This window comes from Bos indicus, chromosome 19 (genome assembly GCF_029378745.1).
Source record: "Bos indicus isolate NIAB-ARS_2022 breed Sahiwal x Tharparkar chromosome 19, NIAB-ARS_B.indTharparkar_mat_pri_1.0, whole genome shotgun sequence".
Taxonomy (NCBI): Eukaryota; Metazoa; Chordata; class Mammalia; order Artiodactyla; family Bovidae; genus Bos; species Bos indicus.
The window spans coordinates 29899737-29921606 of record NC_091778.1 but is presented as its reverse complement, the minus strand read 5'-3'; the positions used below and the strand labels follow the sequence as shown (position 1 = coordinate 29921606).

The following is a 21870-nucleotide window of genomic DNA, read 5'->3' as shown; positions in this document are numbered from 1 at the left end:
TGATGCTGGGAAAGATTGAGAGCAGGAGAAGAAGGCGGTGACAGAGAATGAGATGTTTGGATGGCATCACTGACTCAGTGGACATGAGTTTGAGAAAATTCAGGGAGATAGTGAAGGACAGAGAAGCCTGGCGTGCTGCAGTCCTGGGGGTTGCAGAGAGTCAGACACGACTTAGCAACTGAACAACAGCAAACCAGCTGTGACAACCTTGCGTGTGTATGAGTGTGCACTGCACGCATTGCACACATGTATACAATGCATGTGTGATGATGAGGGCAGACAGATGGGCTAGACCTTGAGCGGGGTGCCAGGCCCTCAAGGGCAGCGGTGGATCGGGTGGGAAGGGGCGGAGGGCCAAGCTTCATGCCCTTCTCCTTGGCTGTCAGAAGGCAGGCTGGGCTGCCAGGCCTTGCTTTGCCATCCATGGCTCAAGGAGAAAGAATTGGGGTTGGTGATAGAAAAATTAGGGTGGTTTCCAAGCACAAAATTTCACTGGAAGAGGCCAGATCAGGTGTGTTGGAGGGGAGTTTTGAGGTGGGGGGGGGTCTCCTGGGGATTCCCTAGAGACTACAAGACAGGCATGGGAGGGCTATGTGCCCCTGGCACAGCTTTATCTACTGGGACCCCGAGACCTGAGATGGCAGTGAGCAGGGAAGACCTGGGCCTCCATCAGTGGAGCCCTGGCTCTGCGCTTGGTCTCCTGTAAGTCACTGCAAAGGGTGGGTGACCTTCTTTCTTCCAGCTCTCCCCTCAAGGGGCTGGGTCACTTCCAGGCCACCTGGGCAGTCCCACGCCCACCTGCTGTGTGTGTGATGGTGACACACGGCACTCTCCCGGGAGGCGGTCTAGCCCTGGACCTGGCCTGCCTGGGCCGTACCTGGACTCGGCTCCGTGTTAGCCAGGACAGTGTTGCAGTCACAACCCCCCCAAATCCCGACAACCTAGATCCGTCCCAGTGTCAGGGCCTCCCCACTGCTGCTCGTCCACGCAGGTCAGCTGGGGGCCCAGGCCCAGGCCCAGGGGACAGCCCCATGGCTCTGGCAGAAGAAAGGGGACTCTGGACACCCTCGCACCAGCCGTGAAACGCTCTGCCCAGGAGGGAAGCCGTCAGCTCTGCTCACAGCTAGCTCACTGGCCTGACTGTCACCTGCTCTGCTCAGCAAGGGGACCTGGAAGTGCCCAGAAGACTGAGAGCCTGAACTGGGAAGGGACAGCCCCAGTGACCAACACACTGCTCGTCAGCTGTGTGACCACAGGCCAGATGCTGTCTGGGCCTGCGTTTCCTCCTCTAGGCAATGGAGAGAAGACGGTCTTCTGCTTCCAGAGCTGCCATGAGGACCAGGTGAGTCAGCCCGTGTCGGCACAGAGTGCCCAGAGCGGTTCAGCATAGTCTACACCCGCTGGGCCAGGTGGTCTCCGTGTCCAGGGCTCAGGCATCCTCTCCAACCCAACCTCACTGTCATGAGGATGTGAGAGTGAGCCGGGGCACAGCAGCGGCTCTCCTGTCTGACTGGCCCCGCTGCCCACTGACCTCCTGGGCGGCAAGCCCGTGCAGACCTGGTGAGGCCCTGGAAGCCACGTTCAGAGTGGGGACCTGAGGGCGGGGAGCAGGGCAGCCGTGAGTGGGAGCCCCACTGTAGGGATCAGGACAGGGTAGCGGAGGAGAGGCCATGGAGGCGCGCTTGCGTCAAGGCCAAGACACCAGCAGAGGGGCCAGGCTGGACTGCCGGGGGCGGGAGGCGGTTTGGACCTTAAGGTGCCCTGGAGGCATTTTCCCTGTGGGCGGGGGGTGGGGCGGTTGCCAATGGATGCCCCATGGAAGAGCAAGAATCCACCCATCTTGTACTAAACCCCAAATCTGTATAAACAGCGTCTCCTTGGAGTCTCCCATTTCGGGGCTCATGGGAGGTGGCATTTAAGGCCTGTTTGACTTTCTCACCTCCTCTTGACTTGCTCAGCATGGAGCCTCAGCAACTCATAAGGCATCTTTGAGCCAGAGCCCCGGCGGCCTGGCTGAGCCACACGGGGAAGGCCTTTCCGAGCCAAGCGTGGAGCCCAGGTCCTCACACAGCGGCCTCTGTCCTCCCGGCTGAGCGCGCTCAAGGCCCGGCCCCCGCACTACTGTCATGGGACCAGTGGCTTCACTTCTCTGGACCCAGGGACGGGGTGGGCGGAAGAAGCTAGTTGGTTGAGACCATGGGATCTGTCATCCAGGCCTGGAGCAGTGCCGGGCAGGGAGGCTCCCCTGTACCCTGGCTTCCTCAGGGTGGGCTTCTCATGGGAGACACCCACCCCACTCTGAACTGAAGGGCAGCCTGAAATTGGCAAGGCATCTCAAGTGGCTGGGTGGAGCCACTTAGGCTCTGCTGCATCAGGACACACGGTGCAGTCACGTGGCCTTTTCCAGTTGGGTTTGGCCAGACCTGGTTTGCCCCCTCCCCTCCCCACGCCCCACAGAAGCATCAGGACCAGGTCCCGGGGTGGCTTAAGGGCTCTGGATGGGTGGCATGAACAGCTACAGCTCTCAGCATAGAAAGAGCGGTGAGACCCCATCACCTTGGGTGCATTTTCAATGAAAGTAACTTTATTCAAACAACAGCATAAGTATTGTTGAACTGAACTGATCATTTACTAATCATAAGCATTTAAAGGCTCTTGTTATTTAGTCGCTCAGTTGTGTCCGATTCTTTGTGACCCCATGGACTGTGGTCTGCCAGGCTCCTTTGTCCATGGAATTTTCCAGGCAAGGTGTACCATGTCAAGAAATCCGGGTACCTAGTTACAACTGGTACTTTTGTCCTGTTGAAGCCTCATGATTATCAACAACTGTAACTAAAGCTTAGTTTTCAGTAGCCCCAGGACACCTGCTCCTGGCAAAGCCCTGGACCCTCCTTCCACGGGGCTCCTGCAGGACTCCAGACCATCCTGCTTTGAGAAGTGTTGGGTTCTCTCCTAACCCGTCCTCTGAAAACTGCCGGCTGGCCTGTGGCTGGTACTCCCTGTCTCTTGGCATAGACTAGTTCAAGGTCATCTTTTATCTAGCTGGGTTTTCTAACCTAGCCCTGCTGAAGGTAAGTGCAGTTTTTCCCCCCTTCTTTTGAAAAGTGGGCCAAGGCTCCTCTTTCCTTTCATTGCTTCTTATGGCCTCAGAGTTCCTCCCAACTGCCTGCAGTAACAGAAGGCATCTGCGTCTTTGCAGACCAGACTTGCTGGCCTGGCGAGTCTCCACTTTTTTTTTTCCCCCAAACACTGACAGACTTAATTGTGGCGGGGGGTTCCCACCTGTGATCCCAGCCACTTAAATAAAAAAGTGCATAGAAAAGAAGGGATTTAGAAACTTTTGTACAATATCTGCATCCTGGGCCCCCAGGGCAAGAAAGGGGTGATTGCTGGGTGGGCTGGAGGCAGGGCCCTTGCCACCTGTACGCCCACATCCACCTTGACATGAGGGTGGGGGTGGGATGCTCTGGTCGAGTCTCCACTTTGATACAGTATTTGGGTGGATTAATTCATTGCTGTATTTCTCACATGGGCTGGCTGTCTTTCACACCTAGGTTTTCTTGGTGTATTTCTTATACATCTTTATTTAGTCTTAACATGGACAGAGCTGTGTTCAACAGAATCTGAAACTCAGGTGTGTCTCTACTGTGAGTGGGCGACCCCCGTCCACAGTGCTGTCTCTGGCCCTGGCAGGTGGAGGCGTGGGGGAGGCCTTTAGAAATGTGGGCGCCTCCTCAGCCAGACCCTGGGGAGCTCTCATCCAGCAGGGTCTGGGCTTTGGACTGAACTCTGCTGGCCCCCAAGTGCCTGATGGGAATCTCTGTTTCCTTGTTCCTCAGCATTTCAGTCTCTAAAATGGACTTTTCCAACCACCTTGGGTCAGTGCTCCACAGGGAGCCGGCTGATTTCCTGCACTGAGTTCGGCAGATGTCTTAAATCCGGCAAATGGTCCAGCTGGGTCTGACTGGCTTTGAGGGGAGCCCAAAGCCGCAGAAAAGCCTCGCTTTCCCCTTGGCCTGTCCGGCCACTTGAGACCTGTATCCTGTCTCTGCCACGGGGTGTCAGTGCTGCCCTTATGACGGGGCTTACACCAGGGACCAGCCCTGCAACCACCTGTGCTGGCTTTGACCCCTGTTCTGAGAGCACAGCTCCCATGTCCACAGCCCTTGAGGAGGCAGGACGGGCCTTATTCCTTCCTGCGTGTGTGCTAAGTTGCTTCAGACCCCATGGACTGCAGCCTTCCAGGCTCTGTCCATGGGCTTCTCCAGTCAAGAGTACTGGAGTGGGTTGCCATGCTCTTCTCCAGGGGATAGTCCCAACCCAGGGATTGAACCCGTGTCTCATATGTCTCCTGCATTGGCAGGAGGTTCTTTATCACTGGTGCACCCTGGGAAGCCCTTAGTCCTTCCTGAGCAGCAGCTCATGGCCTCCCAGCCTGATCATGCAGGGGGAAGGGCCTTCCGTGCCATACAGGGGAAGGATGAGTCTGTGTCGTTGAGACTTGTCTTCAAAACAGCTGGGTGCAGAAATTACAGCTTCCTGGTGACGATCGGTTCCACTTTGCATGGCAACACAAATGTTCCTAATGACTGAATTGTTTGTTTAATAGAGAAATCGCAACCATTTGGAAGTTTAAATATAGCCTCCCAGAAACCCAGTGAGCTCAGCTCCTGGTGGTGCTGGCCCCGGCCCCATCCCTGCACCTCACGAAGCGTTAGCGACACGACGGCTTGAGAACATTCTCCAGTGTCACTGACCCTGCTGTCTTTGCCGGCGAGTCTCCCCTCTACTCAAATAGAAGAAACTGGTTACATGAAGGGCAGTAACTCCACTTGCCAGTTCTGAGTCAGATGGGGAAGAGCAAAGGTAGGCTCTGGCTTATCCCCGGGGCCCCCAGTCTCCAGGATCTAACGCCTGATGACCTGAGGTGGAGCTGATGTAATAATAAAGTGCACAATAGATATAATGCCCTTGAGTCACCCTGAAACCATCCACGGTCTCCCCAGCCCGTAGAGAAACCGTCTTCCCTGAAACCGGTCCCTGGTGCCAGAAAGTTTGGGCACTGTCGCTCTAGAGCATCACGGGGCCTTGGTCTCAGGTTTGTCTTGCTGGGAGCTCTTAGACCAGAAGCCATATTCCTTAAATGGCCTGAAGACTCGCCAGCCTCTCACCCAGCAGGCTGACCACCCCTAGATCAGACCACCAATAAAGACTGGGAGACAGAGAACAGTGTACAAGAGTTTATTTAATTGATATCTGAATTTAGTTCTATCATGTGGGGCCCACGTTACAAGTTCCATCTGGGTCCATTACAACTCTAACCAAAAAAAAAAAAGAAAAAACTTAAAAAATCCACAACTTTTTCCATGTCATTAAATATATTCATATATAATAACCATAATATATTAGTATGCATTGGAAAGGAACACTGACCCAAACAATATGTCATGGTCACAACTAAACATTTACAATTCTGAGCGAACAGAACTCCAGAACGCAGGGGGGCGTGGGGAGGTGGAGCCACGTTCAGTGACACAGGGAGCAGGACTGGCTTGATTCTGACAGGGGCGAGGCCCTACAAGTACACACTTCAATACCCTTAGGGTACGACTTGGCTATGGCCATGAACCGTGGCCCAGTAACCCCATCCATGGGTTTAGTTCATCCACTCTCCAGTCTTCCTTTGAGCAGTGAGACCCAAACATTTTTCAGTTGCCTAAAGGGACCATCTCCTGACCCCGAGGGGTCTCTCCTTGATTTCAGTCTCCAGCCTGGGGTTAACCCAAGACAGGCTGTACCCATTTCCTGCGGTTACTCTGGGGGCAGAGTGCTAGGTGAGTACCAGAGACCTTGGGGCAGCTCCCAGCGCCCCCAGCTTGGGCTGCGGGGGGCCCTCCCACTTTACCACCAGGACTTGCCTCTCACCTTGCTTTGCTCAGGACAGAAGCCAAGCTGCAGGTGAGTCCAGGGGGCAGCCCCCTCATCCTTCTTCCTTCCCTCCACCCCAATCCTTAGCATTACTGTGTGTCAGAAAGGCAGGGACCCCGCTGTCAGGGGCTCCAGACCCCCCAGCAGGTAAGAAAAAGGACAACTTAGAAATCTCCTTAAAAAAAAAAAAAAAAGACTAATCTGGTATGTTTTTCTTCAAACACCTACATATCACAACTCTGGTTAATACACTCTTCAAAATCTAGTTCCATTTTACATCCTTTCCTAACTGTACAAACCGGAACCTCAATTCCTATTTCCATTTCTACCCGGGGGGATGGGCGAGGGAAGAAGAGGGGTGTTTTCCCAAGGGGGGGGGGCCTCCCGAATTGGTGGCTGGATTCAGAGGAGCAGTGGGCTGGGTTCTGGCTGGGTGGGGAAGGCCACCTGCCAGGACTGACCCCCCCCCCCGAATTCCCCTCCCCCCAGGCTGACTGGTGGCCCCGACATTCCCCAGAGGCCAGGCTGCTCTGCTCTCAGGATGCTGAGCCAGAGGGCGAGACTGGCTGAATTTAAAGCAAGATGCATCGCTGCCTGGCGGGCTGCTGGCCGCAGAGGCCACCAGTGCAAGTACCCCTCACAACGGGGGCCGAGACTTGGGCCTGGAGTAGGAGCTGGCAGGGCTGCCATGCCCTCCTGGGCAAAGCAGAGAAGCCAGGCTGGTGTGGACAGAAACAGGACGACTACCCACACAGGACAGAGACTCTCGTGGACTGTGAGCCGACAAAACACACCCAAACCACACTGGGGCAGCGGCGGTGGAGGGCCAACTGTGTGGAGAGGGCCCTACACTTCCAGCCTTGGGCTTGGAGTCAGGCAGCACAGTTACGCCTCCCCAGGCCCATTCTGTCCTGCCCCTGCCCCTGGGAGCACCTCTGGAACCCCTCCAGGGTTCCTTTCTGCCTACACCTTAGGACCAGCCACGGCCTGCCTGCCTGGAACCTGGAGTGAGTATACACCAGCCTCACGCACCGCCCTGGCTGTCACCTCTCAAGATGTGACTGTGCCCATCCCAGTCCCCAGTTCCTGACGTCTGTTCTCCAGGCCAGATGCCATCACCAGGGCCAGCATCTCGCAGGTGACTCACCCAGAAGCACCCCCCACAGCCTGCGAGGGAACCGAGGAGGGGTTACAGTGCCCGGTGAGGACCCCTGTCTCACGGGGCTGTCATGAAGATAGTGTGAGGTTACGGGGTAAAGTGCCTGGCACACAGCAGGTGCTCGGTAAATGGGGCAGTGGCGACGCAGGTGGAAGCAGAGGAAAGCCAGACCAGGAGGGCCCGAGCTTCATACTTGGTGTGACCCTTCTGAGCAGCCAAACTCCAGCAGGGAAGATGAAACCAATTTCCTGACTGAGAGGAGCCAGGCCTTGAATTCAGAGTGCCGGCTAGCGGGGTGGGGGCCCCTGGGCACAGGTCCTGTGTGAGGCCATCAGACCTGGATTGATTTAGGGCTGCCAGCTTGGAGACGGTATCTCTCGGAAGCTTTGGAAAGGGAGCCTGACCCCTCTAGCGGGCCGACAGAGAGGAGGGGGTAAGGTGCCACCCAGGCCATACCAGGATGGTGGCGGGAAGCCTCCTCTGTCCACTCCTTGGGGAGCCAGGAGCGAGGGCCCAGCAGGAAGTGGTCAAGGCTTCCCTGGTACCTGGGACCCTAATGGTTCCAGCCCTGCCAGCCGCGACTCGGGCACTCCCACGCCTCCCTGAGCCAGCAGAGCCGATCCCCACTCCCACCCCCCAACCCCGCCAGGCCCAACTGCCTTAGCAGCCTGCCTTCCAGGCCCTTCCCAGCTGTTGACACTGCTGAGGGGCCTTGTGGGAGCTGACGTCATTACACAAATAGTGTCGCTGCCGTAAGCCCAGCCAGTGCCCCCTCCCCCCGCCCCCTGGAAAATGTCATAAAGGGGCTGCTTCCAACTTTCCAGAAAGGAAACTCTCTGGGAGGTTTTGCGTTGGCAATGCCTCCTTCCATCAGGCAGCTCCGGCGTGAGCAGTGACCGACCACCCGGCGTGGGCTTCTCAGGCGTGTCCCTAGTCCAGAAGCCTGGCCAAGCACACACCCACCCACCCCCCGCAACCCCAACCCGACCAGGGCAGGACCAGGACGGGGCTTCACTGCTCCGGCTGCACAGACTGTAACCCCTCCCCACCCCCCACCACCAGGAGGATGGCGGGGGCAGGTGGAGACCACAGAAGGCACGGGGAAGGCTGGCTGGACAGGCCACTTCCGCCTCCCCAGGTGCCCCCAGGCCGCTGCAGACAGGAGCCCGAGTTGTCACAGCCAGGGTTCCTATGGCAATCCCCCAGGAAGGGTCAGGAGAACCAGACGGGGTTTTCTGTTTGGGGCTGCGGGCCCGGGGGTTCACAGTTCTCCTCCTCACGTGCCCTTCTCTACCCATCGCTGCTGCCCACCTGCGCCGGCCCCGGCCGCCCTCCCGCCCCAGGGAAACGCATCTCTGCTCTGGAGGGAGCCCGTGAGGTAGCTAAGTCTCGGTCCTCAATTCTCCGGGGCCTGGCCGCCCAGGGGGCTGGGGGCGGGGCCGCCGAGGGCCCCGGCCCCACCCCCACCCTCCCCCCAGCTGGGAAGCCCCCGAGGGCCAAGTCCACGCCGCGGTGGCCGCCCCCGGGCCCAGCCCGCCGGCGCGCTGCTGCCTCCGCGCTAGGCCTTCTTGCACTTGCCCTTCTTCTCGCGCTGCTGGAACTTGCGCAGCCGCCGCGCCCATGTGTCCCGCCACTGGATCACCAGGCTGCTCTTGTCCGCCACGATGCCGCTCTGGTCGGGTGAGTCCTCCGCGTTGCCGAGCAGCAGGTACTTCTTGAGGGGCTTGATTTTCGGGCACTTGCAGGCGATGTCCCGCGAGCGGATCCACAGGTTCTGGTCACCCCGGCGGATGCGGCTGGTGCCCTGCTTGTACACGGAGATGATGTTCACCGTGAACTTCCACCAGTCCCCCGCCTTGTCTGCCTTCAGGATGTGGATCTGGACGGCTGCAAGGAAGCACAGGCAGGGCATGGGCCTCGGCTGCCGCCTGGGCCCCCTGGCTCCTGCCGCCAAGAGGCCCCGGGATGGGGCGGCCTGTTTGATGGAGAAGGAATAGGAGATCGAGTGCTGGGAGGTGACTGCAGCAGGAGCCCCACTGGGGGAATGGTGTGTGGAGGCAAAGCTGACCCTAGAATCCTGCCTGCTGATACGTCGGCCAAGGCCACTGCTCGGATAAGTCTTACTTCCTGCCTGTGTTGAAGGTGCCACCCAGCCCTGTCTTTGGGGACAATCCCCCTCAGAGTCCAGGAAGACACTATAGGAACTGACCACACCCCATGAATTCTGGGCAGAATCCAGCTGTTTGGGCAGGTGCCCTCCATGAGCACAGTGCTGGCCACTGGGGTGGACCAAAGCGGGCAGTACCTCCTGGGCATTTCCAGAGACCCCACCACCTAACATCAAGCCTCATGACACCCCCAGACACACAACCTTGCTCCTGATCTAATCTCAGACTGGGGTCTCAGTGCCCAGGGGCCATGCACCCTGAACAGCCCTCCAAGGCGGCCACAGCACCTTTTCTGAAGTCCAGGGTCCTTGTACTATCCCCTCCCATCCCTGCCAGGCCTCCGTGTCCTCTGGACCCTCCCCAAGCCCCCAGGCCATTCCCTTCCCTTTCAGTTCTCTGCTACTGTTTCCCCGAGTATGGGGGCTCTCTAGCTAGGGCAGGCATCAGAATCCCCTGGACGGCTTGTCACACACACATCACTGGCCTCGCCCCGATTTCCGATTCACCAGCTGTGGAGTGGGGCCCAGGAAGGCACACTTCTGACAAACTCCCAGATGGTGCTGATCCAAGGAACACACTTTAAGAATCAATGCCCTAGTGAATGTCAACAGATGCTATTTCTGCAGGATATAAGGTATATTATAAGAGAAAAACATTTTTAAAGGGTGGGGGATGGATTTTGTTCAAACCACTAGGTGAAATAGTGGGTTAAAGTCAAAAAGTTTTCTTACTGAGGGACTTTTCAGAGCCTTTAATCTACAAATTATGTGCGCCTGCACAGCTGTGGGCTTCCCAAACAACTCTGACTGCAGGGCCCTTTGGGTGGTTATCTCAAGTCACCAGAGCCCCAGAGGGCCTAGCTGAGGAACATTCTGGGTGCACGGGACACATACCATTCCAAGGGCTAAGTGCAGAAGTCTACACTGGACTAATGTCCAGCCAAAGGAAACTTGCACTCCTCCTCCATCCCCATGGTCAGAACCCGGCACCCGCCCCTCCACCCCTGGTCAGGCTGAAGCTTCTAGCGGCTGTGCAGACCTGAACCCTGCTGAGAAAGGGGCTTGTCTCTACAGGTGAAGACACCGAGACAAGGTGGGCTCAGTGGCTCCAGGAGCCACGCAGACGTGCACCCAAGGGAAGGCCGAGCAGTCTCACCTGCCCTCTTAGCTCCGGGTGCTGGGCCCACTCACCCATGCTGGCCAGCCTCTCTCAAGGTCTCAGGGGGCTACTCCCCGGGCCCTGCCCACACCCCTTCTGTGCCCACACTTGGCCCAGGACGATGGGAAGGGGCACGGATGGCCAGGCCCTCCATCGAATCCCACCCTTCTGGGGCGAAGCAAGTGGCGGATTTTCCCATATTTTCATTTCAGCTGTTCCTGGGCATCCTGAACTTTGCACTCCAGTCTGAGGGCTCCAAAGAATGGCTGCCATGGCAACCGTTTCCATGTTTTCGTCACCAAGGGACTCAACACTCAGTGTGAACTCGGAGGAGGGGGTGGGGAGCCCTCCAGCCTGGAGCAGTGGCTGGGCTGTGTGTGTTTGACTGTGCAGACAGAGGTCACCGTGGCAACTGAGTGCCCCTCAGCTAAGCAAAGGAGGGGAGCCGCCCCCAGCATCCCCAGGAGCCCCAGCTTCCTCCTCTCAGGACTGAGCTGAATGCAGAATGAGCTTCCCCCAGGGTGCAGCTGCTGCCTGTGTGGGACCTCAGACTCCCGGTCCAGTTGCAGTGTCCCGCCCTGCAGCCAGGGTGGGCTGAGGTAGCCCAACAAGGATGCTGCCGGAGGCACCCCAAAGAAGGTGGCTTTGCCTATCTGCTGGTGTTACGAGCTGAACTGGGTATCGCTCCCTGCCGGTAAATTAATACACAAGTCCTGACCCCCAGTAACTCAGAACGTGGCAGTGTTTAGAGATAAGGTCTTTAAGAGGTAGTTAAGAGGAAGTTCGAAGGGTGGGCCCCAACCCAATCTGACTGGTGTCCTCATAAGATGAGGACACAGAGACCAGGACACAGAAACGCACTGAGGGAAGACCACGTGAAGACAGAACAAGATGACGACTGCCTCCAAGCCAAGGAGAGAGCCTTGGGGGTAACCACTCCTGACAACCCCTTGATCCAGTACTTCCAACCTGCAAGGCTGGGAGAAAGCAAATTCTTGTTTGAGCCCCTCAGTGGTACTTTGTTCTGGCAGCGCCGGCAAACTCATAACCATTGGAATCAGAGACTCAGGATCCGGGGCCTCAGCTCAGGGCCAGGTGGGAGGGGAGGGCTGTGAGGCCAGAGAGCCGGCTGGACAAGGTCAGGCCCTGGGCTGGCCCTCCAAGCCCCCGGGGCCCAACATTCCCTGGACCTGCAGGGATGTGGCCCTTCCCAGCAGGAGGCCTGGAGACCCCTGCCCCACCTTCCCTAGTCTGCACCCACCCTCTCTCTGGGGCAGCCTGCTTCCCCAGCCTGGAGGAAGCCTGCCAAACACGGAGGATGCAGCCTGGAGGGGGACCTGGTGGTGGACACACGTCGATGGGGACAAAGCGCTGGCCCTCATCCTCCTCCCAGCCCAGCAGCACCCTGGCAGCGGGTGGGATGGGCCGGGGGCAGGGCAGGGGCGGGTGGTGGTAGATTCATGTGATTATGCTGGAAAGAGTCCACATTTCCGCTGCCCTTGGCAACGCCTCCGCATATTACACAGCCCACCAAGTATGAGCTGCACACGCAGTGCACAGGCCAAGTCCCCGTGGTGCACACACGGCTGAAAATACTCAAAATACACATTGAAACAGTGACCTCAGGCAGACCAACTTGGCCCCCTCGGGGAGCGTGCGGGGCTCAAGACAGCGCGGGGCCACCACCAGCTCTGATGCCCTGCTGGCTGGGGGCCAGGAACAACCGGCATCTCCTGGGGGCCCACGGCACTGCCCAATTGGGGGGGGGTGGGGTTGCAGTGGCCAGGGACAGCTTCTTGCCCACCCTAGCCGCACAGAAAAAACTAGACTTGGAAAAGCCCTGATGCTGGGAAAGATTGAAGGCAGGAGGAGAAGGGGACAATAGAAAATGAGATGGTTGGATGGCATCACTGATTCAATGGACATGAGTTTGAGTAAATTCCAGGAGTTGGTGATGGACAGGGAAGCCTGGCATGCTGCATTCCATGGGGTCACAAAGAGTCAGACACGACTGTGTGAGTGAACTGACTGAGGCGCATGGTCTCCAAGGCTGTGTCCTTTACACCCACACGACGCTAACTCCAGGCTAACTAGCCTCAGCCCCGTGGGACGTCTAAGCTCCACAATCCGTGTGCCGATGTCCTAAACTGGCCAGAACAAGGAGCTTCGGGGAGGATCCCCCACCCCTTATTCAGAAAGGAGGCAGATGAGACGACCCTCAGAAAGGCAGATGGTGAGATCAGACTGGGGTGATAAGAGGCTTGCCGAGACCCTCCCCCCGCACGCCCCCGAATAAAGAGTGAGGGTCCCGGCACTGAGCTGGGGGTGGGGGGCAGGACTCTAAAGCACTAAGGGAGTGCCCCACTTGCTGGTGTCTGCCCACTCCCAGGCTGGGCTACGGTGCAGATGAGCTGCACAGGTCCCACAGTTCTGCTCCTGTGCAGTCAGTCAGCAGGCAGGTGTAGGGAGGAACCCCCGAGGAGACGCAGGTGAGGCTGGCTCCAAAAGGTACCCCCCACCACCACGGAAGTGGGGACCTGCAGGATAGAGCAAGCAGGGGAAGAGTGCGGCCCTGAGAAAGTAGAATCGGCCTCCAGGTCCCAGGGGCCGGGCTGCACCTGGTCTTCTGGCCTCCAAGTCCCCAGGGCCCCAGAGCTCTGCTGGTGCGGCAGCAGGCAGGCTGGAACAGGGCCCCCTCAGCAACTCCGGGGCTCACGGGAGGGCCTTGTGCTCCAGGAGCTGACTCCAGCCACCAGGGCAGGGCTTAAGAGGGCCGATCTCCCCTGCTGGCCCGTGAGTCTGCCGCCCGGCTACCGGGCACATGGCTCTCCGTCCCTCGGTAGAGGCCTGCCCCTGGCCCTCAAGGGCGGGCTGGGGCTCTGAGAGGGAGAGCAGGGCAGTAAGCACCAGCCCAGGGAGGCAGGGGTCAGCATCGGGCTGGTCTGAGCCATGAGGCCTCGGGCTAGGAGGCAGGCCAGGGGCCTTGCCCATGCCCATTCCTGGCTCAGCCCGAGGCCCCGACATGTCCTTGCATAGGCGCAGACCTCTGGCTCTCCTCCCCCGGGGCCTCCACGTCCACAGGGTCCTGGTGCTGGGAAAGTGGGAAGCTGGCCAGGGTGAGCTGAAAAGTGGAGCTCGGGGTCCCACCTCGAGCTCAAGCTCAGATTCCTCCAAAGGGAACCATGCACCCCAAGGCAGCCCCTGGTTCCTTCAAAGCCTCACTCTGTCCCCAGCTCCTGCCCTGACCCTGGAGACCAAGGATGGGTCAGCTCCAGACTGTCTGAGGACTGGGCACTGCCAGCACCTTGGACAGTCAGTGGCAGGAGGCAGCACTGGGCTGACTGCCGCCCCCTACTCGCAGGTCTGGGGGATGCCTGGCTGAGGTCAAAGCTCCCAGCCAGGCCAGGTTCTAGGACCCAGCATGGCCGCTGGGTCAGCGACAAGCACAGTTGGTGCACGTTCATCTGCCGGCCCAGCCGAGGTGGACGACCTGCTGGTGGGGCCTGGGGCTGTGGCTCTGGGGAGGGGGGCAGGCCTTTCTCCTCCTCTCCCCACCAGCTTGGGACACCTCTGCACCGAGGCTTCCTGCCTCCTGGAGGTCTCCTCGATTTATGGGCTGCTCAGATGGGGTCCCCAGGGGCTTCCCAGCAGCTGCCCCTCCCAAGGAGCCTTGGGTGGTCAGCCCTGGCCTTCCCCACCCCAGCGTGCCCTCCTGATGGGCCAGGCCAGCCCGAGACCCATCTGCCTCCAAGACGGCAGCCAGGACAAAGCAGGGAAGGACACCGGCCCCGCAGAAGCCATTAAAACCACGCGGCCCCATAAATCTCCCGGTATGGAAAGCGTGTCAGGAGCTGCAGCTGCTCTCATAAAGCACAGCTCTGACCACATGTTTCCCAGCAGCAGCACCACCACCCCCCCACCCCACCCTGTGAAGGTCAGAAGCAGCCAAGCACGGCCAGCCTTGTTCTCGGGGATGCTAACCTGCAGCAGGGGCGGGTGGGCGGAAGGGGTGTGGATGGGGTGTCACAGCAGCCCCCCAGTTTGCATCCCATCAGGTGGAGGGCTGGAGGTGCGCTGTGGTCAGAAAAACCCCGGGGGCTGCCACCTCCTGCCACACCCACCAAGGCCCCACCTCAGACCTGGAATAAAATGGGGACCCCCCAACTTGGGGTTAGGGAAGGTTCCATCCTTCCCTCCCTCAGCAGAAGTTACGGTGCACCCCTCTCTCTCAGACCAACACAGAGGTGGCCTCAGTTTCACCTGCCGGGTCCCGGTGTTTTTAGGCTCTGTTCTTGGGAAGCGAGAGGGGTGAGGGGGCCTGGGATGAGCTGATTGCCCAGGGCTCCCTGGAGGAGGGGACATCAGGAGATCTGGGTTCAGAAGACCAGACTCTGGGGATGCTAGGGGCCCTGTTACCCAGGGGGATGGCCTGGCACACCCAGCCCTCAGGCGAGATGAGCTCAAGAGACTGGCCACCCTCTTCTGCAAGAGGCTCAGGCAGGACAGTGGACCCAGGACTGGCCCTGCCCGAGCAGGGCACTCTTATCACGGAGACTGGTCTCTCCTGCAATCAGCCTAAGGGAGAAAGTACCTCCCCCCACCAAGGCTGCCCCCCTCCCCATCAGAAGGAACTGTAACAGCCCAGCCCACTCCTGATCCAATGTACCCCACCCCCCCATCACAGCATCGCCACAGCTGTCAGAATGTGATCCTGGAGGATGGCAGAGCCCCGCCCCCTGCCCCCCAGGGCCTCAGACAGCCTCAGGAGATGCCCCACCACCCACACCTACCCCCCAGGTTGACTGCAGCAAACCAACCCACCCACCACACACAGGGCAACAGTGGGGATGCTGCCTGTCTGCTGTAAAGTCCCGCAGGTCAGTTCCCATCATCACTGGGGCTCCAGCCTCTGGGGGAAGAGGCAGGCATGAGAGTTGGTCCCCACGCGCCAGGGCTCACATCCCGGCTGCAAATACCTACCTGCTTCTCAGAGGGGCCCACCTGAGAGCCCCCCACCCACAGTCCTGCCACAGTCATGCTCGCAAACCCCACTAGGCTGCCACCTGGTCACACCCAGGACACTGCAGAGAGCCCTGTCCTGGAGGATGGGCGACCAGCAGGGACTTGGGTCCCTTGTCACCCTGTGAACACCACACTCACTCAGCTCCTAAAAATCAAACCACCCTCAAAGGATGGAACCTGCTTCTCCCAGGACACCCAGAGAAAGGGCCATGTTGCCCGAAACAGGGACCAAAGCAGATCCTGACCAGAGCTCTGCCAGGGGAGGAGCCCATTCTGGGGGTGACCCTTAGGAACCTTTGAGAAACTATTCTGTTTTTAAGGCCTCAGCTGCCTCCCCACGAGTAACCCAGGCTGCTCAAAGGGTGTGTACCCCCTGGGTGCACCCCCTCCCATCGCAGCCTGGGCCAAGCAGGTAAAGCAGCAGGTGGGGGTAGACCCCGGGAACAGCAATGGTGCTGGGGTCCTCATGCTAAGGCTCTGACCCCAGGGAAGGGGGGCGTCAAGACTCACGAGATCCATCCCCCTGGGGAGAGGTGCCCATCCCACCCCTGCCCGGGGATGGGGAGGGACATGCTCTGTGATCCTGGAGACGGGTCTCTGAGGAGCCGGAGAAGACAGGTGCTGCCTGCCTGTAGGGAGCTGGCTGGTGTCCCCAGGCGCCTTGGACATATCACCTTTCCCCACCCCTACCGACCCTCGGTCTCATCTGGGAAATGGGAAGAAACATCTTTCACTGGGTGCCCTCCCCTACCCACACCTCCTTCCTAAAAACAGGACGTTCAGAGGAAAGGAAGCGCCAGGCCTCAGCACCCACAGCTGTGGGGGCGGCAGAGGTGGGCGCCTAGGCTCTGGGCCCTGTCTGTGGGGATGGGAGTCGCTGTAGCGGGCAGGGCTGTGCCCACTCCTGCCCCCACAGCGCATGGCAGGAGGCCCCGGTCAGTGCAGCGCCCTGCGGGCTCAGGGGCTTCTGCCGAGCTGTCACTGGGGCCTGCTGCCCGCCCAGCCCAACCCAGTGGTCACCCGCATTCTGCGACCTCAGGCTGACTCATGCCGACCCAGCTCCACATCTGGCCTCCATATGGGGCTGGCACTCCAAGGGGGGAGGTCACATCTGGCTGGGGAAATCGGAGGATCCCCAGGGGGCCAGTGACCCACGCCCCCCGGGAAGGGTCAGTGAGCCTCTGAAACTCCATGCCACGTGCTGCTGGCTGGGCTGCGTCTGACTCTCTGAGCTGGGGACAGTACTGGGGCAGGTGGGGAGGACTGCCCAGCCATCACCACCAGCTGCCATCCGGACCTGGCTAACCACCCTCAGCGGGACAGCCCCCAGGGTGCTCCTCTAACGTCTGTACCCCCGCTCCAAGCCCTGAAGTCACAGTCTGCTGCAGACACAGGAGCCTGGCCCCCAGAACAGGGTTGATAACCTGCCCCGTGTTCGGCCCTTGAAGGGATTGACCCTGATCAGGAACAGCCACTGACCCCAAGGTCGAAATGAGGAAGGGCAGGGGGTGTGAAGAGGGGCAGAGGCCATCATTTGCCAAGAGGCCCCGTGTCCCTCATGAGGCCTCCCCATCACCCCACACATCTCATCCCTGGCCTGAGCATCGAGACGAGAGCCGGCAGGCACCCCCTGTAATCTACACCAACTCCATGGGCTTCTGCAGTCCCTCCACCGCCAGCATCGTCTCCACTGCCAGCTCAGTCTCCTCCCTCCTCCCTCATGGAGCTGCCCATGACCTCCCTCCGCCGCACAGCCAAGCCCACCACTGAGTAGTCATAACCACCCTGCCTCTGCTAGAATCACCGACATTCTCGCCCATCATCTTGGCTCCATCATCTCCAACAGCCCCCCCACCGTGGTGACAATCACCCAAGCACCATGGTGACCACTCCTGCTGTTCCCCCATGGAGACTCCTTTCTGGCTTATCAGGAGTGAGAGAGTCAGGGGTCCCATGGGGGGGAACCAGCCCTTGACCCTCAAGTAGGGGCAGCACCCATTCTGTTGCCAAAGGCTCAGCATCCTGGCATGGGAGGGGCGTGCAGGCAGGGCACATAAAGATCTCAGGCCTCAGGGGCCCCAGTCTTGGGCACGCTCCTTATCTTGCTGAGTCTCAGCATCCCATAAGGCCTTCCCTTCCTAGGTGTTTTTGAGGACTCACCCAGGGTGAGAATGAAGACTGTGAGATGCCCATCCGGGGCCTGCAGAGGAGGAACAGTCACTGGCCTGACAAGGCCTCATCTCTGGGGTTTCTGCCGCCCCAGGAGAGACAAGGTATCAATACTTGGGGGAGGAAGGGTCCACTCAGGTCCCCAGGCTCTCCTCTGCCAGGGGCCCATAAGACTGCACATGTGTGCACACACACGCACACACACACAGCCTCACAAACCCAGTTCCTCCCCACAAATGCCAACAGGACTTCCGCTTCGAGCTGTTATCCTCAGAAATCATCCTTGAGGGATGGCGGGAGGAAGGCGCGAGACCAATCATCTCATGAAAAGCATTCTGATTTTTCCATCCGCTGGTGCCAAAATGTCTTTCAACAAAGGGGGTGACTAATAGACATTTCTGGGAACGAATCATTTTTCCAAGAACTGGCAAAAGTGAGATGATCTCACCTTTCAGAATATGGGCTGTCTGTCCTCTCCCCCCACCTCTGAATCCCAGGGAAGCAGAGGTGGGTGGCAGCCCTCTGTGTGCCAGTGTGAGTGGGGCTGGCTCTCTGGTGGCCTCCGAGTGGCTTCTGCACACAGACGTGAACCCTCACCAGCCTCCCTGCCTCCCTGGCCTCTGCCCCTGTACCCCTATGTGCCCTCTCCTCCCATCTCCCCAGCCTGCTCCTGTCTCTGTGCTCAGACACTTTGCTCCCTCTGCCTGGGAGCCTTGCTTTGCCCAGTGAGCACCAATTACCTGGGCTGCCTCCTCCAGGAAGCCCTCCCTCCACACCCTCTCTGGAGGATGGGCCAGGCCCCACTTACGCCCACTATAGGCTAGACCCTGGCCAAGGAGTCTATGATCTAGACTGGATTGGGAGGGTGGTGTGACAGGGGCAGGCTGGCCCCCCTTCCACGTGAATCAGGGGGTAGAAGCCAAGGGGTGTCTTAGCCTGAAGTCATTGTCAAGAGGTGGCCTTTCCCGCCAGCCCCCACTGTAAATGCCCTGGGAACAGTGTCATCTGGCCATCCTGTCTCCACAGACTGAGGTTCTGGAACCCGGGCTTCTAGGTAAATGAGCCACAGAGCCAGTGACTCCAGAAGGGATGGACACGTTCTGCCCATGTGGGAGCCACTGAGTGAATGCGGGCTTCATGGGGAATGCTCGTGGGTGCATACAGACACACATCTCCGCACATACACACACTCACTGGGAGCGTTCTACACAAAAGAAGGGCCCCTCTCGGCTAGGTTTTCCTGAGAAGTTGACAGGAAATGCTACCACACTCGAAAATAATAAAAACCCCCATCTTTGTGCACAACTGCCCCACCCTGAGCCTGCCCACGAGTGCCTTCTCAGCATTTGCAAGGTGAGCCGATTCCCCTAGAGGGCAACAGAGGACTGAGGTGGCCCCGGGACGGGGTGGGGGGGCCAGCGATGACAGCGGCGCCATGAACCCCTCCCTGCTCCTTGGAGATGGCAACAGGGCCACCCTCCTGCCACACCTGGAAGGCCAGCGCATCCCTTCATCGACCTCCACTGGACAGACCAGGAAACTGAGGCCCAGCCTGGTCCAAAGTCACACAGCGAACGTGGAGTCTTCCTCAGGTTCTGTGGCAGTGGCCCTTCCCTACCTACAGATGGGAATGGAACTGCCATCCTTCTGGTCCTGGGGTCTCTCCAGACCAGAAAGGCATGGGGCTTGGCCCTCACGCCTCCCCAACCCCAATTCCTACCTGCTTCGTGTGACACCCACCCTCACCTGCTGGGTCCTCTCTCACCAGGAACACGGGCAGGACCAGCAGACCCCAACCAGCCCAAGCCACTGCTCCAGCCCCCTTCCCCACGGCCTCCTGCCCACTGGCCACCGCCCAGGTCAGCAGAGACCCAGATCCAGGTGGGTTGGTGGAGACCCAGATCCGGGTGTTCAGGCTGCACAATGTCAAGAATCTCCTGAGCTGGCCTCAGAGGAGGAAGGGGGCCTGGGGCCTGCCCTTCACTGACTTCCACCCCACGCACCCTGCTGAGGTTCTAATTAGCAGCTTCTGGAACATCCAAGTGCCCTAGCTGGAAAGCTGGAAAGTAGAGGAAATGCGTTTCCTAATTGGCTCCCTGCAGGGGTGTCAGTCAGAGACGGGGTGGGGATTATGCAGCCCCCTCCCCACCCTCCTGGGCCCACCTGCACCCCCGCCCCACCCCAGGCCAGCCAACTCCCCTCGCCCCCTCCTCCTGCTCACCTGACCCAGGTCTGCGGGTGTGGAAGGGACCCCTCCTCCAGGGGCCCGGCCAGGGGCCAGGCATGCAGAGCCCAGAGGGAGACCTGGCCTGCCTCAGAGCAAGGCCCGGCTGCCCCCGCCCAGCCACCCGGGGTGCCACTAACTCCGCCCTCCACAAGCCTCTCCTGGGGTCTCCCTCCCCAGAAGCCCCTCCAACCCCCACTTTTGACACTTCCTTGTCCTGCCTCCTGCCTAAACACACAGGCCTGGGTGTCCAGCCGGGCGGGCTGCTCCCCAACTCTCAGGTAACCCCAAGAGTGTTATGGACAGTGCGGGGGACCCTTTGGGGGATGGGAGGAGCAGTGCCAGTCCAGGCCTCCAGGCCAGGGTATGGGGATGAGGACCTTAAAGCTGAGGGTGCCATGCTCCAGACCTCGTCAGCACCCTAAGGGGGCACCCCGCTTCTCTCCTGACTCTGCGGTTCCTCAAATCTTGCCCGGCAGCAGAAATGTGGACACCTGGGCAGTGGGCTGGCAGTAGTGTGGGGCCAGGAGCTGGGGTGGCTGAGGTGAAGTCTAGGAAGACCTGGGTTCGATCCTTGGGTTGGGAAGATCCCCTAGAGAAGGGAATGGCTACCCACTTCAGTACTCTGGCCTGGAGAATTCCATGGACTGTATAGTCCGTGGGGTTGCAAAGAGCTGGACACGACTGAGCAACTTTCACTTTCTTGGTTTTGGGACGGATGGGGTCCAGGAGATCAACGTGATGAGGGGGCAGGAGGGAGGCTGGGGCTCTGCTGGGCCAGTCAGCCAGCCGGACCAGGACCCCACCTAGCACACCAGCTTTCCTTGGACAATCCAGGAGGAAGTCAACAGCGAGGAAGGGAGGACCAAGTCAGGGAGCAAAAGGCAAGAAGAGCTCAGAGACTGAGTCCCCACTCCCCACGCACAGCCCTGTTGCCCAGGATTGGCGGGGTGGGGTGGCGCAAAGCCAAGGCAGGGCTCAGGGCAGACCCCCCTGGGTCTATAACAAGAGGGAGCCAGGCCCCCTTCTGCAGAGATAGGGGCCTGCCTGCTGCTGAGGAGTGGGCAGGAGAGTCAGAGGGAGCCAAAGTGCCCCCGGAAGTATCAGGGGTGGGGAAGGCAGAATTCAATGGAGGAAAAGAAGTCAGAAGAGAACAAAACAAGTCCTAGAGAACCAGGTGGAAAACGGATCCATTGGGTAATTTTTTTAAAAAGTCCAATTTTCCCTTTTCTCATTGGAGGAACAGAATGGGGGTGGTGGTTAACCCTTCACAGAAAGTCTCCCCAGCGTCTGTCTGCTCAGAGGATGCTCCACACTGAAATTAAACCCACCCTTCCCCCAGGTGGCCAAGCTGCTCCTTCCTCCTGTTCTCTGTGGGGGAGGGAGATAAGGGGTGGCAGAGTGACAGGCCGGGGGTCTCCTCTGTGACCCTGGCTCTCTGACCCTGGGCATCCCCACTTGGCCCCCAGCCCTAAGCCTGGGACACCACAGGACCTTGGGCCTTCTTGCCCACATCCCACCTTGCCATCCCCAGCAGACTCTGATAGCTCGGGGTTGGGAGCACAGGGTCACCCAAGCCTCACCCCAAACCACCGGGGCCTCTTTGGCTACTGTCACCCTTGGTCAGAGACAGCACTTCCTTTATCCTTAAATCACCCCAAAGTTTGTTACCAAAATCACGGTTGGTTTTTCCTGTGAAAGTTGCCTTGGGATACAAGCACTTTAAAGGGGCTTCTTTTCAGGAATTCGCTATGGACCCAGGGCCTGGCTGCTTCAGAACAGATGCACAAAACCTACCAGCTGCTCCAGTACGATCGTGTACTGGGCTTCCGTGTGGGGTGTGTGCGCACGTACCTGTGTGTACACGTATGCCTGTATATGCACACACAGACACATGTGCGTGCACAATAAAATGAGGAAGTTTTAGAAGTTCTCAACATTCCTTTGGGTTCCTTTGGGCCTTTCTCTTCCCTTTGCTAAAAGGTCCTGACCATTGTCCTTATTAAAGAAGGACACCTTGCATTTGGTTCAAACAGCTGCCC

General features: G+C 59.1%; 1 protein-coding gene across 2 annotated transcripts in view; it reads right to left on the bottom strand.

The window, feature by feature from the left end:
- Positions 1-5225: 5225 nt before the first annotated feature.
- NTN1 (netrin 1) overlaps positions 5226-21870 on the bottom strand; it is a 205247-nt gene continuing 188602 nt past the window's right edge. For both annotated transcript variants that reach the window (XM_070774335.1, XM_019982320.2), the window contains exon 7: positions 5226-8974. In XM_070774335.1, the coding sequence (XP_070630436.1) occupies positions 8646-8974 (329 nt within the window). In that variant the 3' untranslated portion in view covers positions 5226-8645. The remainder of the gene's footprint in view (positions 8975-21870) is intronic.